Source organism: Hyperolius riggenbachi, chromosome 1 (genome assembly GCF_040937935.1).
Source record: "Hyperolius riggenbachi isolate aHypRig1 chromosome 1, aHypRig1.pri, whole genome shotgun sequence".
Classification (NCBI taxonomy): domain Eukaryota; kingdom Metazoa; phylum Chordata; class Amphibia; order Anura; family Hyperoliidae; genus Hyperolius; species Hyperolius riggenbachi.
Window position 1 is genome coordinate 478,132,420 of NC_090646.1, and position 25,171 is coordinate 478,157,590.

General features: G+C 42.5%; 1 protein-coding gene across 3 annotated transcripts in view; it reads left to right on the forward strand.

Moving 5' to 3' along the window:
- LOC137554677 (Fc receptor-like protein 5) overlaps positions 1–25,171 on the forward strand; it is a 75,294-nt gene that overhangs the window by 11,130 nt on the left and 38,993 nt on the right. For 2 of the 3 annotated variants that reach the window (XM_068271515.1, XM_068271517.1), the window contains exons 1-4: positions 8,418–8,467; positions 8,645–8,798; positions 13,185–13,466; positions 16,598–16,888. In XM_068271515.1, coding sequence (XP_068127616.1) covers positions 8,729–8,798; positions 13,185–13,466; positions 16,598–16,888 — 643 coding nt within the window. In that variant the 5' untranslated portion in view covers positions 8,418–8,467; positions 8,645–8,728. Of the gene's footprint in view, positions 1–8,417; positions 8,468–8,644; positions 8,799–13,184; positions 13,467–16,597; positions 16,889–25,171 lie in introns of those variants that run through there. The other variant, XM_068271516.1, reaches the window with a different exon arrangement.

A 25,171-nucleotide genomic window follows, 5' to 3' on the forward strand; every position in this document is an offset into this window, starting at 1 on the left:
TAATATGTACCCATTTTTCAACAAAGTCATCCCCCTTAGGGATCTTAACCTTATACACCACAGGAGACAACTTATCGGTGATTGGATATGGACCTTTCCATGAAGGGAGGAATTTCTTTTCCTTTACCTGGTCCTTAACGATTTCCGATAGTGACTCGTAGGCTGCTAGCGGAAGTCGATATTGTTTGATAAACACAGGGGGTGCATCTGGATCAGTCAGGATTCTCGTAACATGCAGGTTAGTCTCCCCACAGTCATAAGAGTCCTTGGCAAACATGTCCTGGAAATCCCAGAATAGTTGCCTTAGCTGTTGTCGTTCTGATTCATTAGAACATCCATCAGCTATAGAGAGTTGTTCTTCTACCCGTTCCTGAAATTCTGGGAAAATCTCAGGTTGACCTACCTCATAAGCTTCTTCAAGCCTATTAGTTAAGTCATTTGGGGTGTAACATGCTTGATCCTTACCCTGCTGGAGTGTTTGATACTCACTTTCATTGATCTCATGGTTAAAAATCAATGATGTTCCCTCGACATGACATGTACCTTCCTCAGGACTGAAAGGATAAACAGAGTGTATGCTGAACAATCCTTCAGGTGTTGAGAAATATTGTTGGTCCACTATTTGTTCTTCTGTCAAATATTCATCAGGTATTATTCCAATGACTTCATTTTGGAATCCAAAAGTGTAATATTCTGAGTCAATGGCTAAGCCAATCATTGTATCCTCCTGTAACGTGATACTATGAGGGCTCATGTTTTGCATGACCATATATAATGGTTCCTGATGAATATTTATTAGGGGAATTGGTTTTACCTTCAACCCCAATTGTTGCATCCGATTGGATAAACAAATCAATGCATCTGCATTTCTCATCTTTTGACCCTTCTTTACTCGAATGGGTAAGAGAAATGATTTGCAACCTTCAGGGATTTTTACTTTTTCAGCGACAGTGATATCCACTGCATATGGTATTCGCTGTCCCCATCTCAAGGCTTGTTCTCTATCCTGGAATTCCTCTGGGTTTCCGGATAATTTGGACCACAGAACATTATTAACCAGATCAACCTGTATGGCAAATCGGTGAATAATGTCGTTTCCTAAGTACATTTGGTACTGTGGTTCCTTTAACACACTGAAGACATGTTTTGTAGATTTGTTTCCTAGAGACACAGATAAAATGCATTTTGCAATCACATTATGACTCTGGTTATCGTTATCCAGATCGTGTATCCATTCCTGTGTGGAAATACATTTGATCACCTGAGGGTCTGTTACCTGCTTCAGCAGTCCTAGGCTTATGTAGCTGGCCTCGGATTTGAGATCCAACTTGGCATATTTTACCCGAGCAATATTATTTACCTGCACGGGAACCAGCACATTATCATTGATTTTCTCGATTTCAACCAATGCCTGTGTATGCTTGGTTATGCCTGCCACTTCCTGGTTTCCCCCTTTAAAGGAAATAGTTAACACATCCTCTTCAAGGACTATCTTTTCAATCTTATCCTTTCGGATATTTATGATGTGAAAAGCAGTGTTAGCATTTTCCTCGGGTTTACCGTTTTTCAGGATCGTGACTTCTGGTATCTGACTGTTCCGGAAATGGATTTCAACAGAGTTAGGCCTTTCCTCAATCATATGGCAGCTGCGTTGCAATTGTGCATTGCTGGAGCGCTCAAAATCAATTGGAGTATTGACTTGAGCCCATATTGCTTCATTTATGAAGTCAATTATGGAATTTAGTCGTTTGAGCAGATCAATTCCAATGATCAATCTATCATATGGAAGATCAACAATCAAAGTTGGATGTTTAATGACCTTTTTACCGATCTTATATGTCAGCCAGGATGTGCCTTTTACTTGTAAACTATTACCACCAACGCTTATCAGCGCACCGTCAAAGGCTTTTAATCTTGGCTTCCTTTGTGATGAATCCAAGATCTGCTGGTAATAGTTAAAAGACAGAATAGTAACCTGGGAACCGGTATCCAGTAAACCTGGGATCGGTCCGATACATCCATCTTGTAGATGGGTATCGATAAAATACCGGCCATCTACCTGTTCAAGATTGCAAAGAAAATTGGAATGTTTTTCCATTTGTTGCCTCAGAGAATGATCTCTCTGCAGCGTCAGGGTATTAGGAACTTGTTCCTCCTGATTCCGCCTGCAAGGCATTTGGGTTCCCATGGATTCTACCACTGGGACAATCTGAACAGAGGGTACTTCACGCTCTGGCTCACATGACACAGTATCACCCATTTGTGGTGAAATATCAAGCACATTAGACTTCCCTTCCTCGACTTGGGATAGGTCGGTACATTGCACATCATTTTCATTAACGGTATTTAGTACTGCCATATCCATTTCCGTACAGTGATTTATCTCGGTTTCCTTTAGTTGGCAGAGCTGGGCCCTGCCTCCCCAGCTAAAAAATCCTCATGCTGTCTTCCTGCAGATCCCTGAGCCAACTTACCCATCATGTCACTCAATTTGTTCACTTGATCAACAAGCTGATCAAACCTATTAGGTCGGCGAGGGTTCTGGTTCCTGGGATCATATCTGTTCCCTGCGGGTGATCCACTCCTAGGTGAGTTAGGTGGTGATCTACCCCTAGGTGAATTAGGTGGGTGCTGTCTCCTTTCCCACTGCTGCCTGGGTCGGTTATCCCATTGTCTATATCTTTGGGGACGTCTGTACCCCTGGGGTTCTCTATATCCCTGGTAACCTCTATACCTTTGACTACCCTGGTTTCCTTGGTAACCCTGGTATCCTTGATACCTGCGATTGAACCGAGGACGGTAGACCTGGTTCTCAGAACCTGAGCTATCCCTATCTGACCCTTTAGGATTTTGTGGTCTGTTTTGATTAGGGTTTTGTTGCTGTCTTTGGCCCTGCTGGATAGGTACTTTTGCAGGAGGTATTTTCTTCTGCTGGGATTCAAGGTTTAGGTCCGCTTTCACTTTGGTTTCTTCTACTCTGTGCTCTGGGTACTTTCTGTTGTTCCTCCCACTTACGTTGGAACTCCCACTGATATTGAACAGCAGTGTCGCTGAGGTAACCATTTTCTCTAGGGAGTTTCCGAAGTCTAACTCATTGGCCATGCTCAACTTTATTTGGGTAGGCAATGCATCATAATATGCCTGTTTAAAATCAAGAGACTCCCAGTTAGGATTCCGATATGCCAAACTGTAAGAGTTTTTTAGCACAGAAAGGAATTCTCGGGGGCTCTGATCGGGTCGACAAGTAAGTCGATACACATCTCGTTTTGCTTCTGAGATAGTGCGATACGGCCCAAACTCCAGCTTCACTTCGTGTGAAACTGCTTGCCATCTAATGATACCTCGCTCCTTAAATGAGGTGAAATGGTGGCGGTATCTGTCATCAAAAACCCATGGGAGAAATCTGATTTTGTCTGCTTCAGACAGATTTAAAGAGTCCATAGTGGATTCATACAACTCCATGTGGGATGCTATTTGCGCTGAACCCTTTTTAGTGAACTTTGGCACAGCGGTGTTTAAGAATTTTATGATGCTGGCCGAGCTCTGTTTTTCTTGGGGGTACTGATTATTTCCCCTATTTGACTCCCCCCTATACGTACCTTTCCCCCTTCTTGGGATAGGGCTGGATTCTCGCTTTCTCTCATCAGCCTCCAATTCATCTGAATCAATATCAGCAAGGGAGTCGTGACCTTTATGGGAATCATCATACCTAGGGGCCCTCATTTGCATATCTCTCTCTGGAGAGGAATCCAAATGTTGATCTTTAGGGACCCTTGTACTGTCATCGATTATGGTATTCATAGTCTTACATACCGTCTCCATACGATCCAACATGCCTTGCCATTTTAGGTCATATGGAGTGAGTATTGGCGGGCAAGGGCTGGATGATCTATCGAGTCTACCTGCCTGTTGGATTTTGAAGTACTGCTGTTGTAGTTCTTCAAAATCCTGTTTAAGTCTGCGATGCGCTTCACGATTCCGTTCGGCGTCTCTTTCCAGACTTTTGATCGCTACCTCCCTGTCTGAAATATTAATCATTAATTGGTCTCTATCAGCCCTTATAATTTGAAGATCTGATTCCACATCCCGTAACTGGGAGTTCAATGATTGGACGTCTCCCTCTGTTCCTTGCAATTGGGATCTCAACTGTACAATCTCTTTTTTTCTAGACTGTGCAAGGATATCTACCTCTAATAACCCATATAGAACAGAGGGTAGGGCGCCTAACAACCTCTTCTTCAGTTCGGAATCCGAGGTTATTGTGGTCATACATGAAAGATAATGATCCACCAGACCCTTAGATTGAAATATATGATCAGCTTCCTGTTTTATACTTTTCCTCATTCTGCTTATCCATTCATCTACTTCCTCATTATGTTTTAGTTGTATAAATATAAATTCCACAATTTTTCGGAACGTCTGTTCCAAATGCAGTTCTGAATCACTACCTGTAGCACTCATGATTCAATAGCCAATGCAATAAAACCAGCTCAATAAAACGTTTTTACACTGTTTAAACCAGTAATGGAAAGTAAACGGATCTCGCTGGGGCCTCCAATCTTATGTCGGGCGTTTTGTCAATGTTTGTATAACTTGTTTAAAAATAAATATAAAATCAAAAATGTAAATGTAACGCTCCTGGGAAAATAGGAGGAGCTAAAATACAAACATACGCCTAACTGTGTGAGCTTGTTTTCCGAGGTTTTACAGTACTGGTTTAAACATGCAAATAAATGTGGACCAATTTATAAAAATATCAATTTAATATCGAATAAATATTACAATATCAAAACAATATAATATTGCACTTTTGATATAAAACAAAACTCATAAGGTCATTCTTATAATAAGCAATGAGCTGGATAATAATTTCAGTAAAACATAAAAATGTTATTATACTTATTCACCAATACAAAAGGCTTAAACCAATTAGCAGTCAACTCAAATACAGTGCATAGATGCGACTCCTCAAATATGGCCGTCGGCCCTGTTACTCAATTTACCACAGGGTCTCTGGAGACAAAATGGATGAATTGAACGACAACAAAATGGCTGTTATCAAAATCAAAATGGCTGCTATCAAAAACAAAATGGTGGCTATCAAAAACAAAATGGTGGCTATCAAAAATCAAAATTGCGCAGTCCAAAATCAAAAATGCGCTATCCCAAAATAAACTGGCTGATGTCAGCTATACCATTCAATATAACAAATTTAGGATGACTCAGTGGATCTGACGACTGGGCGTTGCCCCACAATCGCTATGCAATCAACTATAAATGACAGGAATTTTCCCACTGTCTATACTTTAACCTTCGCTGGCCTGTGATACTACACAGAGCAAGCGGGTAAAATACATATAATTTTGGAATAAGATATCTATTGAGTCGTCCTAAATTTGGCTAGGTGTGGCTTGCACATGCTGCGGCAAAGTATCAAAATATCTAGAGGAGGTAGCTTGAAAGGTCTAGCTTTTATCCAAAAAGAAAAATAAGTTATGGATTTCACAGTCAGCGATTCTTGAACGATTGATTGTGTCAATCTAAAGAAAAATATACCCACTGAATGGGTTTTATCAAATATGCGGAATGAGTAATTCCTGTGCACTGGAAGAACGCACTCCCTTTGGCTATAAATGACTATAAACTTAAGAAAGACAATGGTCAATAAATCAAACGTTCAGATATTTGTGCTGTGATAAGCCATATGCTTAAAAAGAAAAATCAGAACTGGTTTCAAATATAGTCACCAAGATGGCCTCTGGGCGTGTTCCTTTTAGGCGTGGTTGCGTTCAGATGGCATGAATCCTCTATGTCCTGGTCTGCTCAGATCTCCTGATGGTCTGATCCTCTCTCATCTTATTCCCCTCACTACCTATGGTCCTGCCCAGGAGATTAAATCTTCTAGCCTATCACTGGGCAGTGGGAGTGACCAATGGGAGCTTTCTGTGACTAATCTTTAACCCAAGTGTAATACTGGCTTTCACCCTTTGTAGGTGCTGTTGGCTAACTAATCACAGACTTACTGGGATATTTGGCAAACTAAAAACAAAAATCATGTTTTATTATAACCCAACAGTGAATAAATCAATGTTATAATTCCTCTATGGATAGCTGACCTTGCTGGAATCACTGGTTATTATTCATTATACAGTGGCCTTTTCTACCATATTTAAAATAGATTGGATTTGATCCAAAAATCATTGGCATGCTTAAAACCACCATGGATCTCTCATTATAACACATTGTGCTGTCTGCAGAGTTTTATATCTCTAACATCATTGTTTAATATACAACACTGGTAAACATTTACACATTATGACTGGTTTGTCCAGCTATAGGAAAAACAAAGGTAACATATACAATGCCATAACCTTTTAAATATCCCTTCTTAATTATTATGCAATAATACATACATGTGCTGTCTGTTTTCTTAACCTAGATGGGAATTGTAATATAACTTTATGCTTTTTAATATGAACTATTGCTGACAGCATAGTCAATATATTTCCCAAGCTTCGTTTTATCCATTAACTAAGGAACCTGTGTTTCTCAGCTGACATTGTCTACCCTTCACAATGAGGACATCTGGATTTACTTGGATTAAGATGTAGACACTCAACACAAAGGGGTTTGAGCAATTGCACACAAAAACTGGTTCATTTATAAACAAAAGTTAGTGAAGGTTCGTCTGTTTTTCATTGTTACTTAACTTCTTGTTTGGCCATTGTTTGTCCTAGCAAGGTACAACCTGATATCATTATTCCTGCAAGTTGCATAGGATTACCTATTGCAAATATTACAGCAGCTGACTGCCTGTTATTCCCAACTAATCTTTCTAGAGGGCACAGACTGTGCAATTCGGTATTACTTGGCAATATTAAAATAAGCCATATATATATTCCTAAATATTCAATGCACCTATATTAATCAGAATCACCATACATCAGAAAGTCTTTGTCTTCTGTAACCTAAGAGAAGGAAATATTAGATTTATTTCTATTTGATCACGCGCAATTCAGTTTATTGGGAAAAACGATATTCCGCCATATGGAAATCTCGACAGTAGCAACCTTAGCGATTTAAAAATCACTAGCGATTTGCGATTTTGCTATTCAGCAATCACAATCGCTCTAGTGGAAAAGGGCCCTTAGAGGTAAAATATTGAAAACAGATGAAGGCTAGGTGCACACATAGCAGAAACGCTAGCGTTGTGTAAAACGCAGCACTACGAATCCGCAGGGGCTCAGGGCAGGACGAGTGCCATTGCCAATTAGCAGGCATAAGTTTGTAGCGCTCGGTATGCTACTCTGATAAGGTGTGTTAACTTTGATAAGGTGTGATATCTTTTCATAAGGTGTGATATCTTTTCATAAGATGTGATCTTTGATAAGGTGTGATATTTGATAAGGTGTGATATTTGATAAGGTGTGATATTTGATAAGGTGTGATATTTGATAAGGTGTGATATTTGATAAGGTGTGGTATTTGAGTTATCACGGTTTAGTGAATCAAGCCCTATACGCATTGCTGAAATGCACATAACAGTGTGTACAGTGTGTGAGAGGCCTATTTCCCAACTCATTTTCATTACATTGCTATTAAATAAAGCATATGGGATCATCATAGAATAGCAGGACCTTATAGCAAAGCAACCTATTAATAAGAGTGGGGATTGCAGAAAATAAAGTCAAAGTGGACCTGAACTCAGAACTTTCTCTCTGCTCTAAAAGATAAACAGCACAATAAACTTTCAAGAAAAAACATTTTTTTGTTACAGCTGATACAAATTCTGCAATAAATCTGCAGTGTGTCTACTACGTGCTTCCATGGAAACAGACATATTAATATATCCTGTGTTTACAAATTAGCTTATCTGCCGTGGCAGAGAAGATTCCTGAGCTGAAACAGCTCAGAGATCAAATTGCAACTTGTGATTAGACACAGATGAGGGGGAATTAGACAGGCTAAACTCTCTAAATACATACAGGGTGCATATATCTGTGTTTTCCTTCTGTCCTGTGCAAGAGTTCAGGTCCACTTTAAAGGTGGAGTTCCTCTTTTAGCCATTCTTTGCACAAAGTTCTGTATAGCATGAAATATCCCACAGAAAAGTACACGGGATGAAGTCCTATATTTATATATGTTTGTAATTTTAAGCAAGTGGACATTGTTTCATGTAAGTGTGTATAAAAAGAGTAGGCTCTACAAGGGTGTCTTTCCGCATTACTCCTGTGTTTATCAGATTTCCTGCTCTGCTCTTCCCTTCCTGTTTTGATCCTGTGGCCCAAGCTGCCAGCAGGAGATTCCTTTGTAACAATGCAGCCTCTCCTGCCTCTGTCCTACAGCTGGCTGCACTCCCAGATGTGTATGGAGGAAAGGGGCAGTCACCAAATATCACAATGCATCACTAACCTGTCACAAGCAGCCAAGTACTCGCTTCTCACATCTCTCCAGGCTTCACTGAGAGGTAACAGAGATTTTAAATAGGTGTATGACGCAGTATGTATTTTACTATTTAATAGTATATTCAGTTTATAACTTGCTTATATAATAGTTAAAAATGAATGTGTTATGGGGCGTTTAGTTGCCATAAAGTAACTTTAAACAAGGGTATCATTTCTAACACTTTTCTGTTTATCTGTAGGGTTCATGTGGATGCGGAAGGCCTGCCAACGTCTGCCTAGGAATGTTCTGACTACTAGGCTACATTGTGGTTTACCTGTAAGCCATGCACAGAAACCTCCCGCTATGCTTGCATTTGTGGCTATGTCTTCTGGGAGAGCTCAAGCTGTATGAAGGTCAGTGTGCCAATCCCTTTATACTACATCCTGTAGAGCTGCCAGCAGTGTCATATAAAACCTTTCATCAGTCTGAAACAATATGTTTAAAAAGGAATCCCACTCATCAGTAACGTAGCAATAGGGGATGCAAGAGGCTGCGACCAGGGAAACAGTAAATTCGGGCGCCTGAGGCTAGTGGACAAATCGGGCGCCGCCATTCACTCCTATAATAAATATCGTTTAATGGGCGCCCGATAGGAAAAAAGGGCGCCGGTGAAAAATAACGTTTTAAAAGCGGCGCCCGGAGACTTAATGTTTTATTACTGCTTCTCATGATTACACATTATTTAATGATTTATACATTTTTAAATATTATTTTTAAACGAAAAACAGTACAATATTTTTTTTCAAACATTATTTTTAAACGAAAAACAGTACATTTTTTTTTTTTTACATTATTTTTAAACGAAAAAACCAACAGGGGGGTCTTAGGTTTAGGCACCAACAGGGGGGTCTTAGGTTTAGGCACCAACAGGGGGGGTCTTAGGTTTAGGCACCAACAGGGGGTCTTAGGTTTAGGCACCAAAAGGGGGGTCTTAGATTTAGGCACCAACAGGGGGGTCTTAGGTTTAGGCACCAACAGGGGGTCTTAGGTTTAGGCACCAACAGGGGGGTCTTAGGTTTAGGCACCAACAGGGGGGTCTTAGGTTTAGGCACCAACAGGGGGGTCTTAGGTTTAGGCACTAACAGGGGGGTCTAGGGGTTAAGGGTAGGTACAGGGAGGGTTACTTAGGCACCAACAGGGGGGGTCTTAGGTTTAGGCATCAGCAGGGGGGTCTAGGGGTTAGGGGTAGGTACAGGGAGGGTTACTTAGTAATTTTTTTTTTTTAACGTTATTATACGTTTCAGTATTTAAACGAAAGATTAACGTTTTTACAATTGCCGATTTAATGCACATTATTTAATGATTTATAACTTTAAAAAACATTAATTTTAAACGAAATACAGTACAATACATTTTTAAACGTTATCCATGCTTATCGTTAAAAACCCGGCGCCCTTTTTTCCCAGCGCCCCTTTTTAACGTACGCGCGACCAGAGCTTGGGCCAGAGGCACGGTATTAGCTCTTTAATGGTCCTGTGCTAGTAATGATCACTTCTACATATGGCATAGCAATAGGTGATGCAGAGGTTGTGACTGCACCGGGGACATCCTGGACCAGAGAGGCCCAGTAGGGGCCTTTCTTCAACCACTTTATTAGCTCTTTATTGGTGCTGAGCTGGTAATAATCACCTCTATACGTGCTTTGATAAGTTGTAACCATTAATAAACTGTTCTCCTACCCTGCTTATACCTCTCTAACACTGCAGCTGTCCTTAGCAGGTTTTGGGGTTCCATATCAATTGTTATATATAGAGCGATTGAGGGGGCCCAATGTGAAACATGCACTGGGGTCAATGTGAAACATGCACTAAGCTGTGTGGCATAAAGACAAACAGATTGAACTTACTTTGAAAAAAAATAGTTTGATAAGCTCAAGAAACAGGTTAGAATGAACAGCCAAGATTATATGGTGCATACTGTACATACAGATAGTGGATGGATAACAAAATGAATGTATGGTCATTTTGTGAAACAAATGATTCACCACCATTATAGACTAAGCTCTCTGCCAAGCAGCATGTCCTGTGTTATGCAGTCAAGGGGAGCACACGCAACATGTGACCAGCTGCAAGCAGCTGTCGGAACTGCAATAAAGCATTGTCCCCCTGAAACAATCACATGTGATCTTTTCAGCTGACAAAAATCTAGCAATTGTATTAGTTGTAGCCTATTAAACTTGATAAGGAACAGTTTTAAACTGACCTATAAGTTACTAGGCAAAACGTAATAATCTACATAAAATACAGTAGCTGTGTTGCTAAAGCTTAGAGTATCAGCTTCTGTTTGTGTCATATATGCACATTCTGCCTGGCTAGTTGAAATGTTTCAGATTACACAATTCTCCCACAATGCACCTCGGAGGCAGAACTTGACATTTTTGCCTATGCAAAATACTGTACTCTAATGGAAGTTTCAGGAAAACTTTTTACTAATGTAACATGCTTTATTTTGGTAGACTAGTATTGTTAGTATATACTTTCATAGGGAAGCATACAGTTTTAGAATTTAGGTGATAGGACCAATTTAAAGTGAGTAGCATAGTGGAACTCAGGCTTTCAGATTTAGTGCCAGCAGCCAGCACTGGGAAGGACATTCGGGTGCCGGGTCAATGCGGATGTAGCTGCAAAGCTTACTGTTAGTTCAAGAAGTGGATCGGCACCTTCTAGGTAGAAATGTATTCAAGCTCTTTAATAAAACATAGTTCTTTAAAATAAGGTTAAACGGAGAAGTAGGGCAGTAGTCCTGCTGTAATAACAACCTTTAACTCAGGGTGAACAGTCCCTCAGCCTGCTGAGCCTGAAGAAAGGTTGTTACTATCTGAAACAGCATGGTTGTCACTGTTCAGCAACCCTACTTGTGCTTTAACCTTAAAGGGGAACTGAAGTAAGAGGTATACGGAGGCTGCCATATTTATTTCCTTTTAATCAATACCAGTTGCCTGGCAGCCCTGCTGGTCTATTTCTCTGCAGTAGTATCTGAATAACGCGTACGTTAAAAAGGGGCGCTGGGAAAAAAGGGCGCCGGGTTTTTAACGATAAGCATGGATAACGTTTAAAAATGTATTGTACTGTATTTCGTTTAAAATTAATGTTTTATAAAGTTATAAATCATTAAATAATGTGCATTAAATCGGCAATTGTAAAAACGTTAATCTTTCGTTTAAATAGTGAAACGTATAATAACGTTTTAAAAAAAAAATTACTAAGTAACCCTCCCTGTACCTACCCCTAACCCCTAGACCCCCCTGTTGATGCCTAAACCTAAGACCCCCCCTGTTGGTGCCTAAGTAACCCTCCCTGTACCTACCCCTAACCCCTAGACCCCCCTGTTAGTGCCTAAACCTAAGACCCCCCTGTTGGTGCCTAAACCTAAGACCCCCCTGTTAGTGCCTAAACCTAAGACCCCCCTGTTGGTGCCTAAACCTAAGACCCCCCTGTTGGTGCCTAAACCTAAGACCCCCTGTTGGTGCCTAAACCTAAGACCCCCCTGTTGGTGCCTAAACCTAAGACCCCCCTTTTGGTGCCTAAACCTAAGACCCCCTGTTGGTGCCTAAACCTAAGACCCCCCTGTTGGTGCCTAAACCTAAGACCCCCCTGTTGGTGCCTAAACCTAAGACCCCCCTGTTGGTTTTTTCGTTTAAAAATAATGTAAAAAAAAAAAAATTGTACTGTTTTTCGTTTAAAAATAATGTTTAAAAAAAAATATTGTACTGTTTTTCGTTTAAAAATAAAATTTAAAAATGTATAAATCATTAAATAATGTGTAATCATGAGAAACAGTAATAAAACATTAAGTCTCCGGGCGCCGCTTTTAAAACGTTATTTTTCTCCGGCGCCCTTTTTTCCTATCGGGCGCCCATTAAACGATATTTATTATAGGAGTGAATGGCGGCGCCCGATTTGTCCACTAGCCTCAGGCGCCCGAATTTACTGTTACCCTGAATAACACCAGAGACAAGCATGCAGCTAATCTTGTCAGATCTGACTTTAAAGTCTGAAACACCTGATCTGCTGCATGCTTGTTCAGGGGCTATGGCTAATAGTATTAGAGGCAGAGGATCAGCAGGGCTGCCAGGCAACTGGTATTGATTAAAAGGAAATAAATATGGCAGCCTCTGTATACCTCTCTCTTCAGTTCCCCTTTAAAGGAACCAAATAAAGAGCTATGTTTTATTAAATAGCTTGAATACATTTCTACATTGTGCTGAGCCTCTTCTCTCTAAGGTTAGTGTTAGGTGTAGGTGGGGGGAGGAGTTTATGTAGACAGGTCAGTGTGTGTTAGTGACTGGCACCATACAGTAATTAGTGTGAGCAGCGCAGCCAGCTGCCCTGTACAATCATTTTTCCTCCTACTTCTTATAACGGTAGTTAACGTTTTACAGGGATATAGTCAATGATCAAAACGGTATTTAATGTTCTATAGTTTTATAGCTAAATGTTAAATAACAATAAGCGGCAAAAAAATTATCGCCATTACTGTGCGCCATTATTCAAAGGCGCCATTTTCCTATGGACCTGTTTTTGTGGCCACACTTGTTATGGGCGTGAAGATCATGATGGCCACACTTGTTTTATGACCCTTGCAAGATGTGCACTAAGGCTGTGAAGGGCATCAAGGGGAGGCAAGAGAAGGGGGCCATGAATTGTAGTTATGCCACTGCTCACCAGAAAACATTGTGTCACCCATAATGAATTCAATCGTATTTTTAAGAGAGAAATGAGTCCTTATTTTGTTTGCAGGCTATCTTCAGCAACCAAGCATCACCTCCTCAGCCAGATACGCCACATACCTGACAGGAGAACCAGTTACTCTGCAGTGCCAAGCATCAGTAGACTTCAGAGTGCACGGATATACATTCTTCAAGAATGATCAAACAATTCAAGAGAGTGAAGCTAACAAGTACAGAATCAGTTCAGCGAAAAGGAGTGATGGTGGCTCCTACAGCTGTTTGTATTGGGTGTCAGACTCCAGGGGAAGACAGGAATCAGACCGCAGCTTTCCAGTGTCACTGACTGTCCTGGGTAAGTACCTTACAAAGTATTTGTTCCCCTGACACAAATACTATTTGATGAATGTACCTACAATTTCACAGATAATATATGTACATTGCACATCTCCTTCCCTTGCTGAAATGCCTCTTTTGCACCCTAAAGCAGTGTTCCTGCAACCTGTGCTCAGCTTTTTAGAAGCAGTGAGCACTACTGTTAAGGAAGTGTGTGCTTTTTGTAATAGAACATGAGGAAACCGTGTAGGATGAAATCCCTCCATTGTTCTGTTGGCCTGTACAAATCGACTTTAATCTAGCATTAAATGCTAGATTAAAGTAAGCTGTGGCAGTCATTAAAGACCGCTTCTGACAATAGTCCAGCGTGTGTACAACAGCCTCCGACTGCCGACTGGCAGCGTTGCTCGCAAGTTTTCGCCAAAGTCATTTTTGTATCGAAAATGGTATTTTCGAATTTTCACTTTCGAGAACATTTTTGTGAAAATACATTGTATTTTTTCAATATGGTTAAAATTCGCAAAAATGTGAAAAATCTTTATTTATTTTTTTTTTAATTTTGTTTTGGGAACAATATTTTATTGGCACAGTAACCATATTTTTACCATGGAAATGTGAAAAAGTGCTTATTATATTTTAGCAAAAAGATACAAAAACCACAACCTTATTACAAGATGATTTTAAATGGCAAGTTGAATTTATCATTATTTTCACAAAAAAGAATGCAAAAAGAATATCATCGTTTTCGCTCATCACTGTCTCCTTGTTCACCCTGCCCACCACGTGCTGTCATATCTGAAGGCCAACTAGATATGAAAGTGTCACATATAAATGTGACACTTTCAGTTGTCTTTCTCTTGAGAGTATCCATGTTAATTTCACTCACTAAGCAGTAAAGCCTTAGTCCAGACTCATGGTTTTTATGCATATTTTGGGGATCATGGTTTGTGCATTGCACATAAACCCTATTTTAAAGGGACACTTAAGTCAAACAAAAAAAATGAGTTTTACTAACCTAGAGCTTCCAATAGCCCCCTGCAGCTGTCTGGTGACCTCGCCATCTCCCTCCGATCCTCCTGGCCCCGCCGGCAGCCACTTCCTGTTTCGGTGACAGGAGCTGACAGGTTGGGGACGCGAGTGATTCTTCGTGTTCCCAGACACATTAGCACCCTCTATGCTGCTATATGGTATATGATATATGCTATAGTAGCATAGATGGCGCTATTGTGGCCAGGAACGCGAAGAATCACTCGCGTCCCCAGCCTGTCAGCTCCTGTCACCGAAACAAGAAGTGGCTGCCGGCGGGGCCAGGAGGATCGGAGGGAGACGGCGAGGGCACCGGACAGCTGCAGGGGGCTATATGGAAGGCCTAGGTGAGTAAAACTCATTTTTTTGTTTGACTTAAGTGTCCCTTTAACGCTCTGGGAACGCAGTCTCTGCCGTGTTTACTAAATCTGCCAAAGCTCCTCAGAAACCTCCGACCAAGTTGGCCTAGCCTGCCCCTGGCTTGGCAGCCACCTGTATCTTTTAAGTTATACTTCAGTATTGACCTTTTTATCTATCCCCTGCTCTCAGAAGCTCAGTTCTCTGCCAGGAAAGCTGCAGTTCCTTATCAGTGAAGGAGATTATAGTCCAGACTGGGTCCCTACTGGAGAAAAACTGTCAGTTCAATAGCTTATTCTTTCAGGCAGAGAAAAAAAGAAAAGCAACACAGCATATTTATTTGTATGCTTGGCACTGTACATACAAATGTCTATCTCATCACTTAAAGAAAACCTGTAACGAGAAAAAGTTCCCTTGGGGGTACTCACCTCGGGTGGGGGAAGCCTCCAGATCCTATCAAGGCTTCCCCCCCGTCCTCCTGTGTCCCATGGCATTCTCGATCTGGCCCTCCGAACAGCAGGGATGTAAATATTTACATTCCTGGTTCCAGCGCAAGCGCAGTATCGGCTCTCCGCTCGGAGATAAGTGGAAATAGCCGATCGCTGTTGGCCCGCACTACTGCGCAGGCGCAAGTCTCCAGCGCAGTAGAGCGGACCAGACAGAGATCGGCTATTTTCGCCTATCTCTGTGCTGAGAGCTGCAACAGCGCCCCCGCTGGAGCTAGGGAAGGTAAATATAGCAAGCCTTGTCAGGCTTGTTGAGCGTGGATTACAGGAGACTTCGGGGGAGCCAACGCTGGATTGCCTGCAGCTACAGGGATGGGGGAAGCCTCATTGGAACCCTGAGGCTTCCCCCTACTGAGGTGAGTACCCCCCAGAGGAACTTTTTTTTGTTGCAGAGTCTCTTTAAAGTGAGTCTGAAGCTAAAAAAAACCCAAAACAGATACTTACCTAGGGAGAGGAAAGGCTTTTGATCCTATAGAGCCTTCCAGTTCTTCTCACAATCCCCTCGTTCCAGCACTGGCTCCCCCGTTAGCATTCTTCGACCAATGGGTGGAAGACTGTACTCTGCCACTGCGGGAGGATTCGGACCAGGAGAGGAGAGGAAGGGCTCTATAGGACCCAGAGCCTTCCCTCTCTTTAGGTAAGTGTTTGTTTTTTAAGCTTTTGTTTAAGGGCTGGTTCAGACAGACGCTTGTGGAGCGTTTACTGCCAGCGTTCGGGGCTTGGCGTTAAACGCTCCCATACAAGTAAATGGGAGCGTTTGTACCAAGCTTTTACGCGCATTTACACGAATGCGGCGTTCGGGTCCCGATTTTCACTGGTGTTCAAGGAGCCCCTGGAAGCTACATGTTGCTTCCAGGGGCGGTTAACCGCGACAGCTAATGTCCCCCTAGGGGAATAAATAACGCGACCGCATCCGAACGCAACGCGAACGCTGCTGAAAGCCTGAACGCATTGCCACCGCGACCCCATTGAACGCGACGCCTCCAAACGTCCGTCTGAACCAGCCCTAAAACAGAGCCTGGCATGATAGGCTCTTTTACACTTTAGGTACTCTTTAGCACAGTACCTGTTGTTTTTATAAACACACTGGGAGCAGTGGGAGGGTGTGAGAGAAGGGGTAAGTGCTTCATTACATACTGATCAGCGTGGAACTGTAGTGCTGCAGTGGGAGGCAGTGAGATGTTCAGGTGCTCTCACTAGGTCAGCTTGCATTATTTTCTTATATTAGAATTAAACATGACTTCACTTTTCTTGTTTTTAGATCAACCAAGTACCCCAACACTGAAGGTAATTCCCAAGGAATCACTTTACTTTGAAGGAGAATCTGTCATTCTGGAATGTGAACACCCACCCATAAATATTCAGGTCAATTATTATTTTCATAAGGATTCTAGTAAGCTTGATAGCTACCATGACACCATGAGCTCAAAGCACCGTATTGACAGTTTGAGAACAAGGGATTCTGGGAAATATGATTGCGAATACAGGATATCTGGACACCAGAGGACGTTCAGTTCATCAAAAAGTATGCCAGAGACTATCACTGTTACAGGTATGACACCATTGCAATATTTTAGAGATTATTCTGAAGCTTAAAGTATATTATCCACATGGGACTTTGTAGTCGATAAAAAAACAATTTTTAATTTGTACTGATAGCTGTATGTAACATGAAATGATGATTTTTATAATGGGAACTGTCAGAATAAGGGTAGTCATGTTTGTTGAATGTATGAGGAAGTCTGGTTTAAACCTGTGCCATAACACTTATCTTAAGCTGTGTACACACGTCCAACAAGCAAAAAATACGACCAACCACACAACCTGTATGCCCACACGACTAAACAACCAACTTATGTCAGGATTCCCTGCCTATGCAGTGATCAGCAAGCACTGGAGCTGTTCCAATTTGCATATGCATGTGTCAGGACTCTCTGTTACTGCAGCAATGAGCTGGCAGTGACTTGATACAATTTGCATATGCATGGGAGTGTTCCATCACCTGCAGGGTGATTGCTCCATTAGTGGAAGCATTTAGCATCCTGAGTTCCCAGCAGGCTTTGCTGTTGCATTGTATTGTCTAGCCTAGCTTTAGTGCAGCTGGACCTCAGCTTCCCTGTTCGCTGACTCTTGTATCTAGTGTTCATGTCCTGTATCCTAGTTCCTGTTCTGAATATGTGGATTCCAAGCCTATGTTCCTGTTGATGTCCTGAGCTCTTGGAGTTCATGCCTGTATGCCTGTTCCTGCACTGAGTATCTGGACTTCATGCCTGAATACCTGTTCATGTCCTGAGTATCTGGATTCCTTGCCTGTATGCATGTTCCTGGTTAACTACTTAAAGACTGCCCCACGCCAAGGGGCGTGGTCATGGCGGCAGCCCCAGGACCGCCTAACGCCACTTGGCGTCAGCCGTCAAGTCCTGGGGCTGGGAATTGCAGGAGATCGCATGCAGGCTGCGCGCATCTCCTGCTCGGGGGGCGGAGTTCCGCCCCGACTTCAGTCGCCGCTCGGGAGACTGTTAGACGGCGATCACGCCGTCTATTTACACAGTGCAGCGCTGCGATCCCCCTGGGGGACAAGAGAGCAATCGGCTCTCATAGGCAGAAGCCTATGACAGCTGATCGCTGTGATTGGCGGGCTGGGGGGAGGGGATTAGGAAGAACACAAAAAAAAGAGAACTAGGATTTTTTTTTACAAAGAACATAAATATTTATTTAAAAAAAAAAAACACAAGGGGGGGGGGGGGGGGGGGATTGGGCGATCAGACCCCATCACCAGAGAGCTCTGTTAGTTGGGAGAAAAGGGGGGGGAATCACTCGTGTACTGTGTTGTGCGTCCCTGCAGCTTGGCCTTAGAGCTGCAGTGGCCAATTAAGTAAGAAGCAGCCTGGTCTTTAGGGGGGTTTATCACTGTGGTCCTCAAGTGGTTAAACCTGTATACCTGTTCCTGGATAACCTGCATGTCTGTTCCTGATTCAACCTGCATATCTGTTCCTGGACTCGTATCCGTTTGCCATTCACTGGGTAATATTATTATTTATTATTATTTAGTATTTATATAGCGCCGACATATTACGCAGCGCTGTACAGTGTATATATATATATATCTTGTCACTAACTGTCTCTCAAAGGAGCTCACAATCTAATCCCTACCATTGCCATATGTCTATATTATGTAGTGTAAGTACTGTAGTCTAGGGCCAATTTTAGGGGGAGCCAATTAACTTATCCGTGTGTTTTTGGAATGTGGGAGGAAACCAGAGTGCCCGGAGGAAGCCCACACAGACACGGAGAGAACATACAAACTCTTTGCAGATAGTGCCCTGGCTGGGATTCGAACCAGGGACCCAGCGCTGCAAGGGGAGAGAGCTAACCACTACGCCACCGTGCTTATTGATCTTGAACTTGTGTTGCAACCTGTTCTTGGTGGATCATGTTTTGGAAACCCTGCTTTGAACATTGCATGCTCCTTTCACTGTAAATAAACATCACTTGCATCAAATCCTGGACGTCTGCATATATTTGGGAGTTACCAACTGCACAGAGCACGGCCGAGCGTGACAACTTATTTACATACTGCGCATGCAAGCAGAATGATGGACTCAGGGGCATAACTAGAAGTCACCAGGCTCCCCTGCAAGAATTTGGATGCCCCCCTCCCCTGGTGCCCACTTAGGGCCAATTTGGGGGGGGGCGCAGGAGGGGTCGCAGCAAGAGGGGAGTAGCATTGGCCATCGACGGGGAAGGGGGACAGTCCCCCTCCTCCCTCACTTCGGGCTCTCCTCTCAGCGCTCCCCCTCCAGCATCTATCACTGGCAGCAGCAGCGGCAGGCAGGACACATACCTCCATCCACCGCCGGAGGTTCCGATCTCTAAGTGCTTCATACTACTTCCTGTTTAAACAGGATGTAGGGGCTGCATCCCCTATTGTTACGTCCCTGGACGGACTGCATAATACGGCCCCACTGAAAACAAGTACAAGTCATTCAAACGGCTTATAGTGCACACGCAAACAACTGCATAATATTAGCCCAACAGTCGTGCGAGTAGATCCGACGGTTGGATAGGGCATATGTACTGTGGGTCTAGTCCTTTGTGCGCGTACACATGCCTGATTATCATCCAACAGACTAAAGTCAGACGATAATCAGGCAGCAGGCTGGTGCGTGTGTACTGCTGGGAATACACGTAACATTTTTTGTGGTCGATTCTCCGCGCAATCTATTAACCATTCGATTCTTCCGCTCGTTTTTCTTATCTTTTTTCCATTCATTTCTATGAGAAATCGAGTGGAAAAGAATCGAGCGGAGAATCGGACATGACGGAATTTTATCTATCGAAGGCATCTATCGGAACGATTCTGCCGCAAAATCTTGACGTGCATTCCCAGCATTAAAGGCTTTAGTTAGTCTTTTATCATCTTCATGCAGAGTGTATCTAATTGGAAACAATAGACTCTGTGTTTATTGTTTCTGTGCATGTCTAGTTTAGTGTGTGTGTAGTTTCCCATGCTTGTACCTGGCTGAAATCTATACATTCACACTTCATGATGCAATTAATGCATGGAGGAAACAGGTGGCATATGAAAGCACATGAAAAAAATGTGTATGGGTGGTCAGGGTATATAGCGAAATAGCAGGGGAGGATTCTATAAAATGTCAAGGTGGTATAATAATCTGCAGGAAGAGAGCATGATGACATGTCAGAAAAGGTAGGAAGGGTGGGTTACATTTTCTTAAAATTCTTGCATCCTCACCATCAGGCAGCAAAAAGTTTAAACCTGCCCTAGGCACCGTGGGGGTAAAAAATTCACTATTGGTGGAACAGCAGCGGGTGCAGCATCCAGAGGTCAATTCCTGAGAGATTTCATGCTGAAATCAATCTGGAATCGGCCCTGCAGTGAATGGGCAGCCAAAACATCTCTCGCTTATCAGAGGTGATCAGAGAGAAATCTATCTTTTGGTCAATCTGCCCATACATCTCTACATGCATTGGCACCTTAAAGTGGACCCAAATTAAAAATACAAGATTTCAGGAATAAAATCTATTTTCTAAATTATAATAATAAATAGCAGCCTTTTTTCAGCTGCATGATGACAAATATAAAATATTTTATGTTTATTGGAGGAGCCCCCTCCCTTCCTTTCATATTGCCGTGACAGAATCCGGCAAAATGCTGGAGTAGGTGGTGTCCGGCAAAGGAGGAATTACTAATGGCTGCCACCTGTATAACCCTAGTTATGAACAGAGAAGGGTGAAAAGCATGCACTGAAATGCTCATAGGCTTGAAGGAGTGTTAATTTATCTTTGTATGCTCAGAGTGGTGCAACTAAATATTTTGAATTAAAAAAATGTTTGGTTTGGGTCTGCTTCAAGAGCCACTGCATACCTGATTATTTCTCCACATAATTAATCATCTTCTTTAAATAACTACTTTGGCCTTTTGGATGTATAGCATACGTCCAAAAGGCCGCATGTGCGCTCCCGTTGCCGATCGCGTGCGTGCACCCGTGCTCCCAGCCCGCGGTTCGTTAGCCAGGGAAGCAGTGAATCGGGACATGGTGACCGATCACTGATCCCTTTCCCCGTCAGAAAAAGCGACGGCTTCTCTCGGAAGCCTCGCTCTTTCTGCCTGTCACGTCCCCATTATGTCTCTCTAAGCGTACGTTACGCTTAGCGGGATGTAATGTAAACAAACTCATGGCTGCCATCTTGTGGCCAAATAGTAAAACTTCATCTACATAAAAAAAAAATCACATATGTACATTAAAAAAATACTATTTATATCCCACCCTCCCAAAAATACCCAAATAAAATGTTCAGTAAAAAAGAAATAATTATTATAATAATAATAATAAAAAAAGTAAATATTTACCTAAGGGTCTAAACTTTTTAAATATTTTAAATATTAATGTAAAGATTACCGTATTTTTCGGAATATAAGACACACTTTCTTCCCCAAAACTGGGGGGAAAAAGTGGGTGCGTCTTATATATATACGGTTTTGGGCCCCGGAATATACTCACCTGATCCTGCCGCCGCGCTCCTGTCCTCCATCTGCGGTAATCCGAGGCTGCCCGATCATCCACATTGATGTCTACTGTATCATGAGGCTTCCCACTCATTAAGGATGCAGCTCTTTGGCGTCCCATCCGCCATGTTCGTCATCGCTGCAGTCTCGGTATATAGACTGCAGCCTTCCGGTGTACTCGTTCCTCTGCCGATACTCTTCCTAGTTACCGCGTCATAGGCACTTCCTGGTTACAGTGCCTCTTCTGTGTGACCCGCAGCGCACGTGCGCCTGACGTCACGTGCGCTGTAATTAGGAAGTGCCTATGACGCGGTAACTAGGAAGAGTATCGGCAGAGGAACGCGTACACAGGAAGGCTGCAGTCTATATACCGAGACTGCAGCGATGAGGAAAGCGGCGGATGGGACGCCAAAGAGCTGCATCCTTAATGAGTGGGAAGTCTCATGATACAGTAGACATGAATGTGGATGATCGGGCAGCCTCGGATTACCGCAGATGGAGGACAGGAGCGCGGCGGCAGGATCAGGTGAGATACAGCAGAGGTTAGTTAGTGAAGTGTAGCGTAGTGTAGTTGGTGGGGGGCAGAAGGGGTTAGTTAGTGAAGTGTAGTGCAGTTGGTGGGGGCAGCATAGGTTAGTTAGTGAATTGTAGTGTAGTGTAGTTGGTGGGGACAGCAGAGGTTAGTTAGTGAAGTGTAGTGAAGTGTAGTGTAGTTGGTGGGGGGCAGAAGGGGTTAGTTAGTGAAGTGTAGTGTAGTTGGTGGGGACAGCAGAGGTTAGTTAGTGAAGTGTAGAGTAGTTGGTGGGGAAAGCAGAGGTTAGTTAGTGAAGTGTAGTGTAGTTGGTGGGGGCAGAAGGGGTTAGTTAGTGAAGTGTAGTGTAGCTGGCCAGTGTAGCTTAGATAGAGACATTTTAGAGGGGAGTAGGTTAATAAGACACCCCTGCACCAAAGACGCATCTAGGTTTAGTTAATTTTTTTTCCTGATTTTTGTCCTCTAAAACTAGGTGCGTCTTATATGTCGGAGCGTCTTATATTCCGAAAAATATGGTAAATATTTCTATTTTTTTTTTATTATAAGCTTGTAAATAGTGATGGATGCAAAACGGAAAAAATGCACTTTTATTTCCAAATAAAATATTGTCGCCATACATTGTGATAGGGACATCATTTAAATGGTGTGATACCCGGGACTATTAGGCAAATACAATACGTGGGTTTTAATTATGAAGGCATGTATTATTTTAAAACTATAATGGCCGAAAACTGAGAAATAATGAATTTTTTCAGTTTTTTTCTTATTCTTCCTGTTAAAATGCATTTACAGTAAAGCAGCTTTTAGCAAAATGTACCACCCAAAGAAAGCCTTAATTGGTGGTGGAAAAAACAAGATATAGATCAGTTCATTGTGATAAGTAGTGATAAAGTTATATGCGAATGAATGGGAGGTGAAAATTGCTTGGATGCATAAAGTGAAACACGACTGAAGGCCAGGGGCGTAGCAATAGGGGGTGCATTGGGGCCCTTGGGCCAGAGGGGCCCCGAAGGGCCCTCCCTCAACTATAGTATAAGCTCTCTATTGGTCCTGTGCTGGTAATAATCACTTCTATAGATACTTTAAATAGTAGTGATCACTAACAAACTGTTCCCCATCCCATGTTTGCTCCTCTGACACTGTGGTTGTCCTAGGCAGAATTTGGTGCGCCGTATAAATTGTTGTGTATAGAGTGCTTGGGGGCCCAATTGTAAAACTTGCATCGGGGCCCACAGCTCCTTAGCTACGCCACTGCTGAGGGCTGAAGTAGTTAAAGGACATCTGAGGTAAAAGAAAAGTGATGAGATAAATAATTGTATCTATCCTCCTTCTCCTAAAAGTGACTTTTTAGCTATCCCTCAGTTTTATTTTATATTTAAATATAAATTTTAAGTTTCTACTGTTTCATCATGACCTCTTCTTAATGACATTCATTAAAGTATGCAAGAGCTAAAATCCATGAACTATTGCCCCTTTTTATCTCCTTTCTGCTCTCAGAATGCATTTTCTGCTAAAAAAATGTTTTATGGCTGTAATTCCTGAGCAGTGAGGGTTACGTGATAGTCCGGCCCAGTCCTCACCCAAGCAGAGACTGTCAATTGTATACCTGATTTTTAACTTTCAGGCAGAGAAAATTAAAAAAGAAACAAAGCCTAGTTATTGGTGAGCTCGGCACTGTACATACACATTTATCTCATCATGTCACATATCACCTCGGGTATCCAATAAGCATTTATCATATATTTTTACAAGTTTTTCCAGCTTCCTTCAGACATGTGACAAGTGGCATGGGGAGAGAAGAGATTACCGGTACTTTTACAAATGCATTTTATATTACACAGAAAGAATAATTTTTGTGGCAGATTAAAGAAAAAGGCTCTTACTTTCTGGAGGTCTAAAAACACACGATTGGTTCGGACGATGGCCAGGGGCCCCGGACCTCTCTCACTGGCCGGGGCCCCAAGGCCAATGCGCGATACCTGGAGGGGAGTGCAGGTGGGCCTGGACCTCTCACACCCAGGCTCTGGACCTCTCACATCCAGAAAACCCACCAACACTGCCTTCATACTGAATGCTAAATTCGACACACACAAGCAATAGAACACAGCAATACATGTATGCAGCTACATTTAAGTCGTCAGCAGGTGCTCGTCAGCCAATCAGGATGCACTGTCATACACCCTTTACCTGCCATACCACATCTAGCAGCCATTAGCATTCAGGTGGGAGGCTTCAGTTGGACGCAAATCGCAAGATTGCGTCGCTAGCAGGACCGCCCCGTGCAGGCATTCCTCCCACAGGGGTCCCTCCCTAACCGCTCACCTGTCTGCCATGTCCTAGAGCTGAAAAAAAAAAATGTTTAAAAACACACGATTGGTTCGCACGATGGCCAGGGGCCCCCGGACCTCTCTCACTGGCCGGGTCTCTCATATTCGGTCAAGTTAGATTTGAGGATCTTTTGAGGCTTAGTTATAGAGAAGTTGTTTTTGTGGTTTTAATGCAACAAGCACATCTCATGGAAGCTGGACAGGATGACAACACAAGATATTTTGCCAGGTTCTGCTTTTCCAGTTCCTGTATACGGTACTTTCTGGATGACTACATCTTAGATGCCTGTGTCATATGTGAATGCAATTATTATGTCCGTGTTTAAAGTGTAGACTGTTCTTTACTGAGCCAAGACAGTTTAGATGCTTATCTGCTGTAGCAGCTGTTATGTTTTTGTTTAATTTTTTTTCTCTATTCCTGTGAGTATATTTTTTACCCTGAACTTTTCTGAGGAATTGTTTTATTGCCAGACTCCTCATCTATACATCTAATACAATTTAAGAGAAATGTGCACACAGCTCACTAAGCATGATCAACAGAAGGCACACATAACTACAACCATGTGCAAATTAAGAAATAGTCATAATGAATCCAACAATAGCACTAGTCCAAATATGCAAATAATAAGCAAAAGTCTCTGATGTTTCACTGGCCTGCTGATCGGTGTCCCTCTCAGGGCCTAGATATCTTTCAGGGCTTCTTACAGCATAGCCTCCACCACACCCCTAATGAGCCACTCACCGTGTGTTAAGACCCTCTACTAGGTCAGATGGCACATTGAGACCATTCCTAGGTCGCCCCCCACCACTCTGGCTCAGTATGGTTCACTCCTCTAGTAAAGATACCGTTCTTCTATGCCTTTAAATATTGCTTTCCAGGTACCATAATATAAATGCCTCACATAGCGTAATACTGCTAATACTTTGTTACTCAGTAAAATCAGT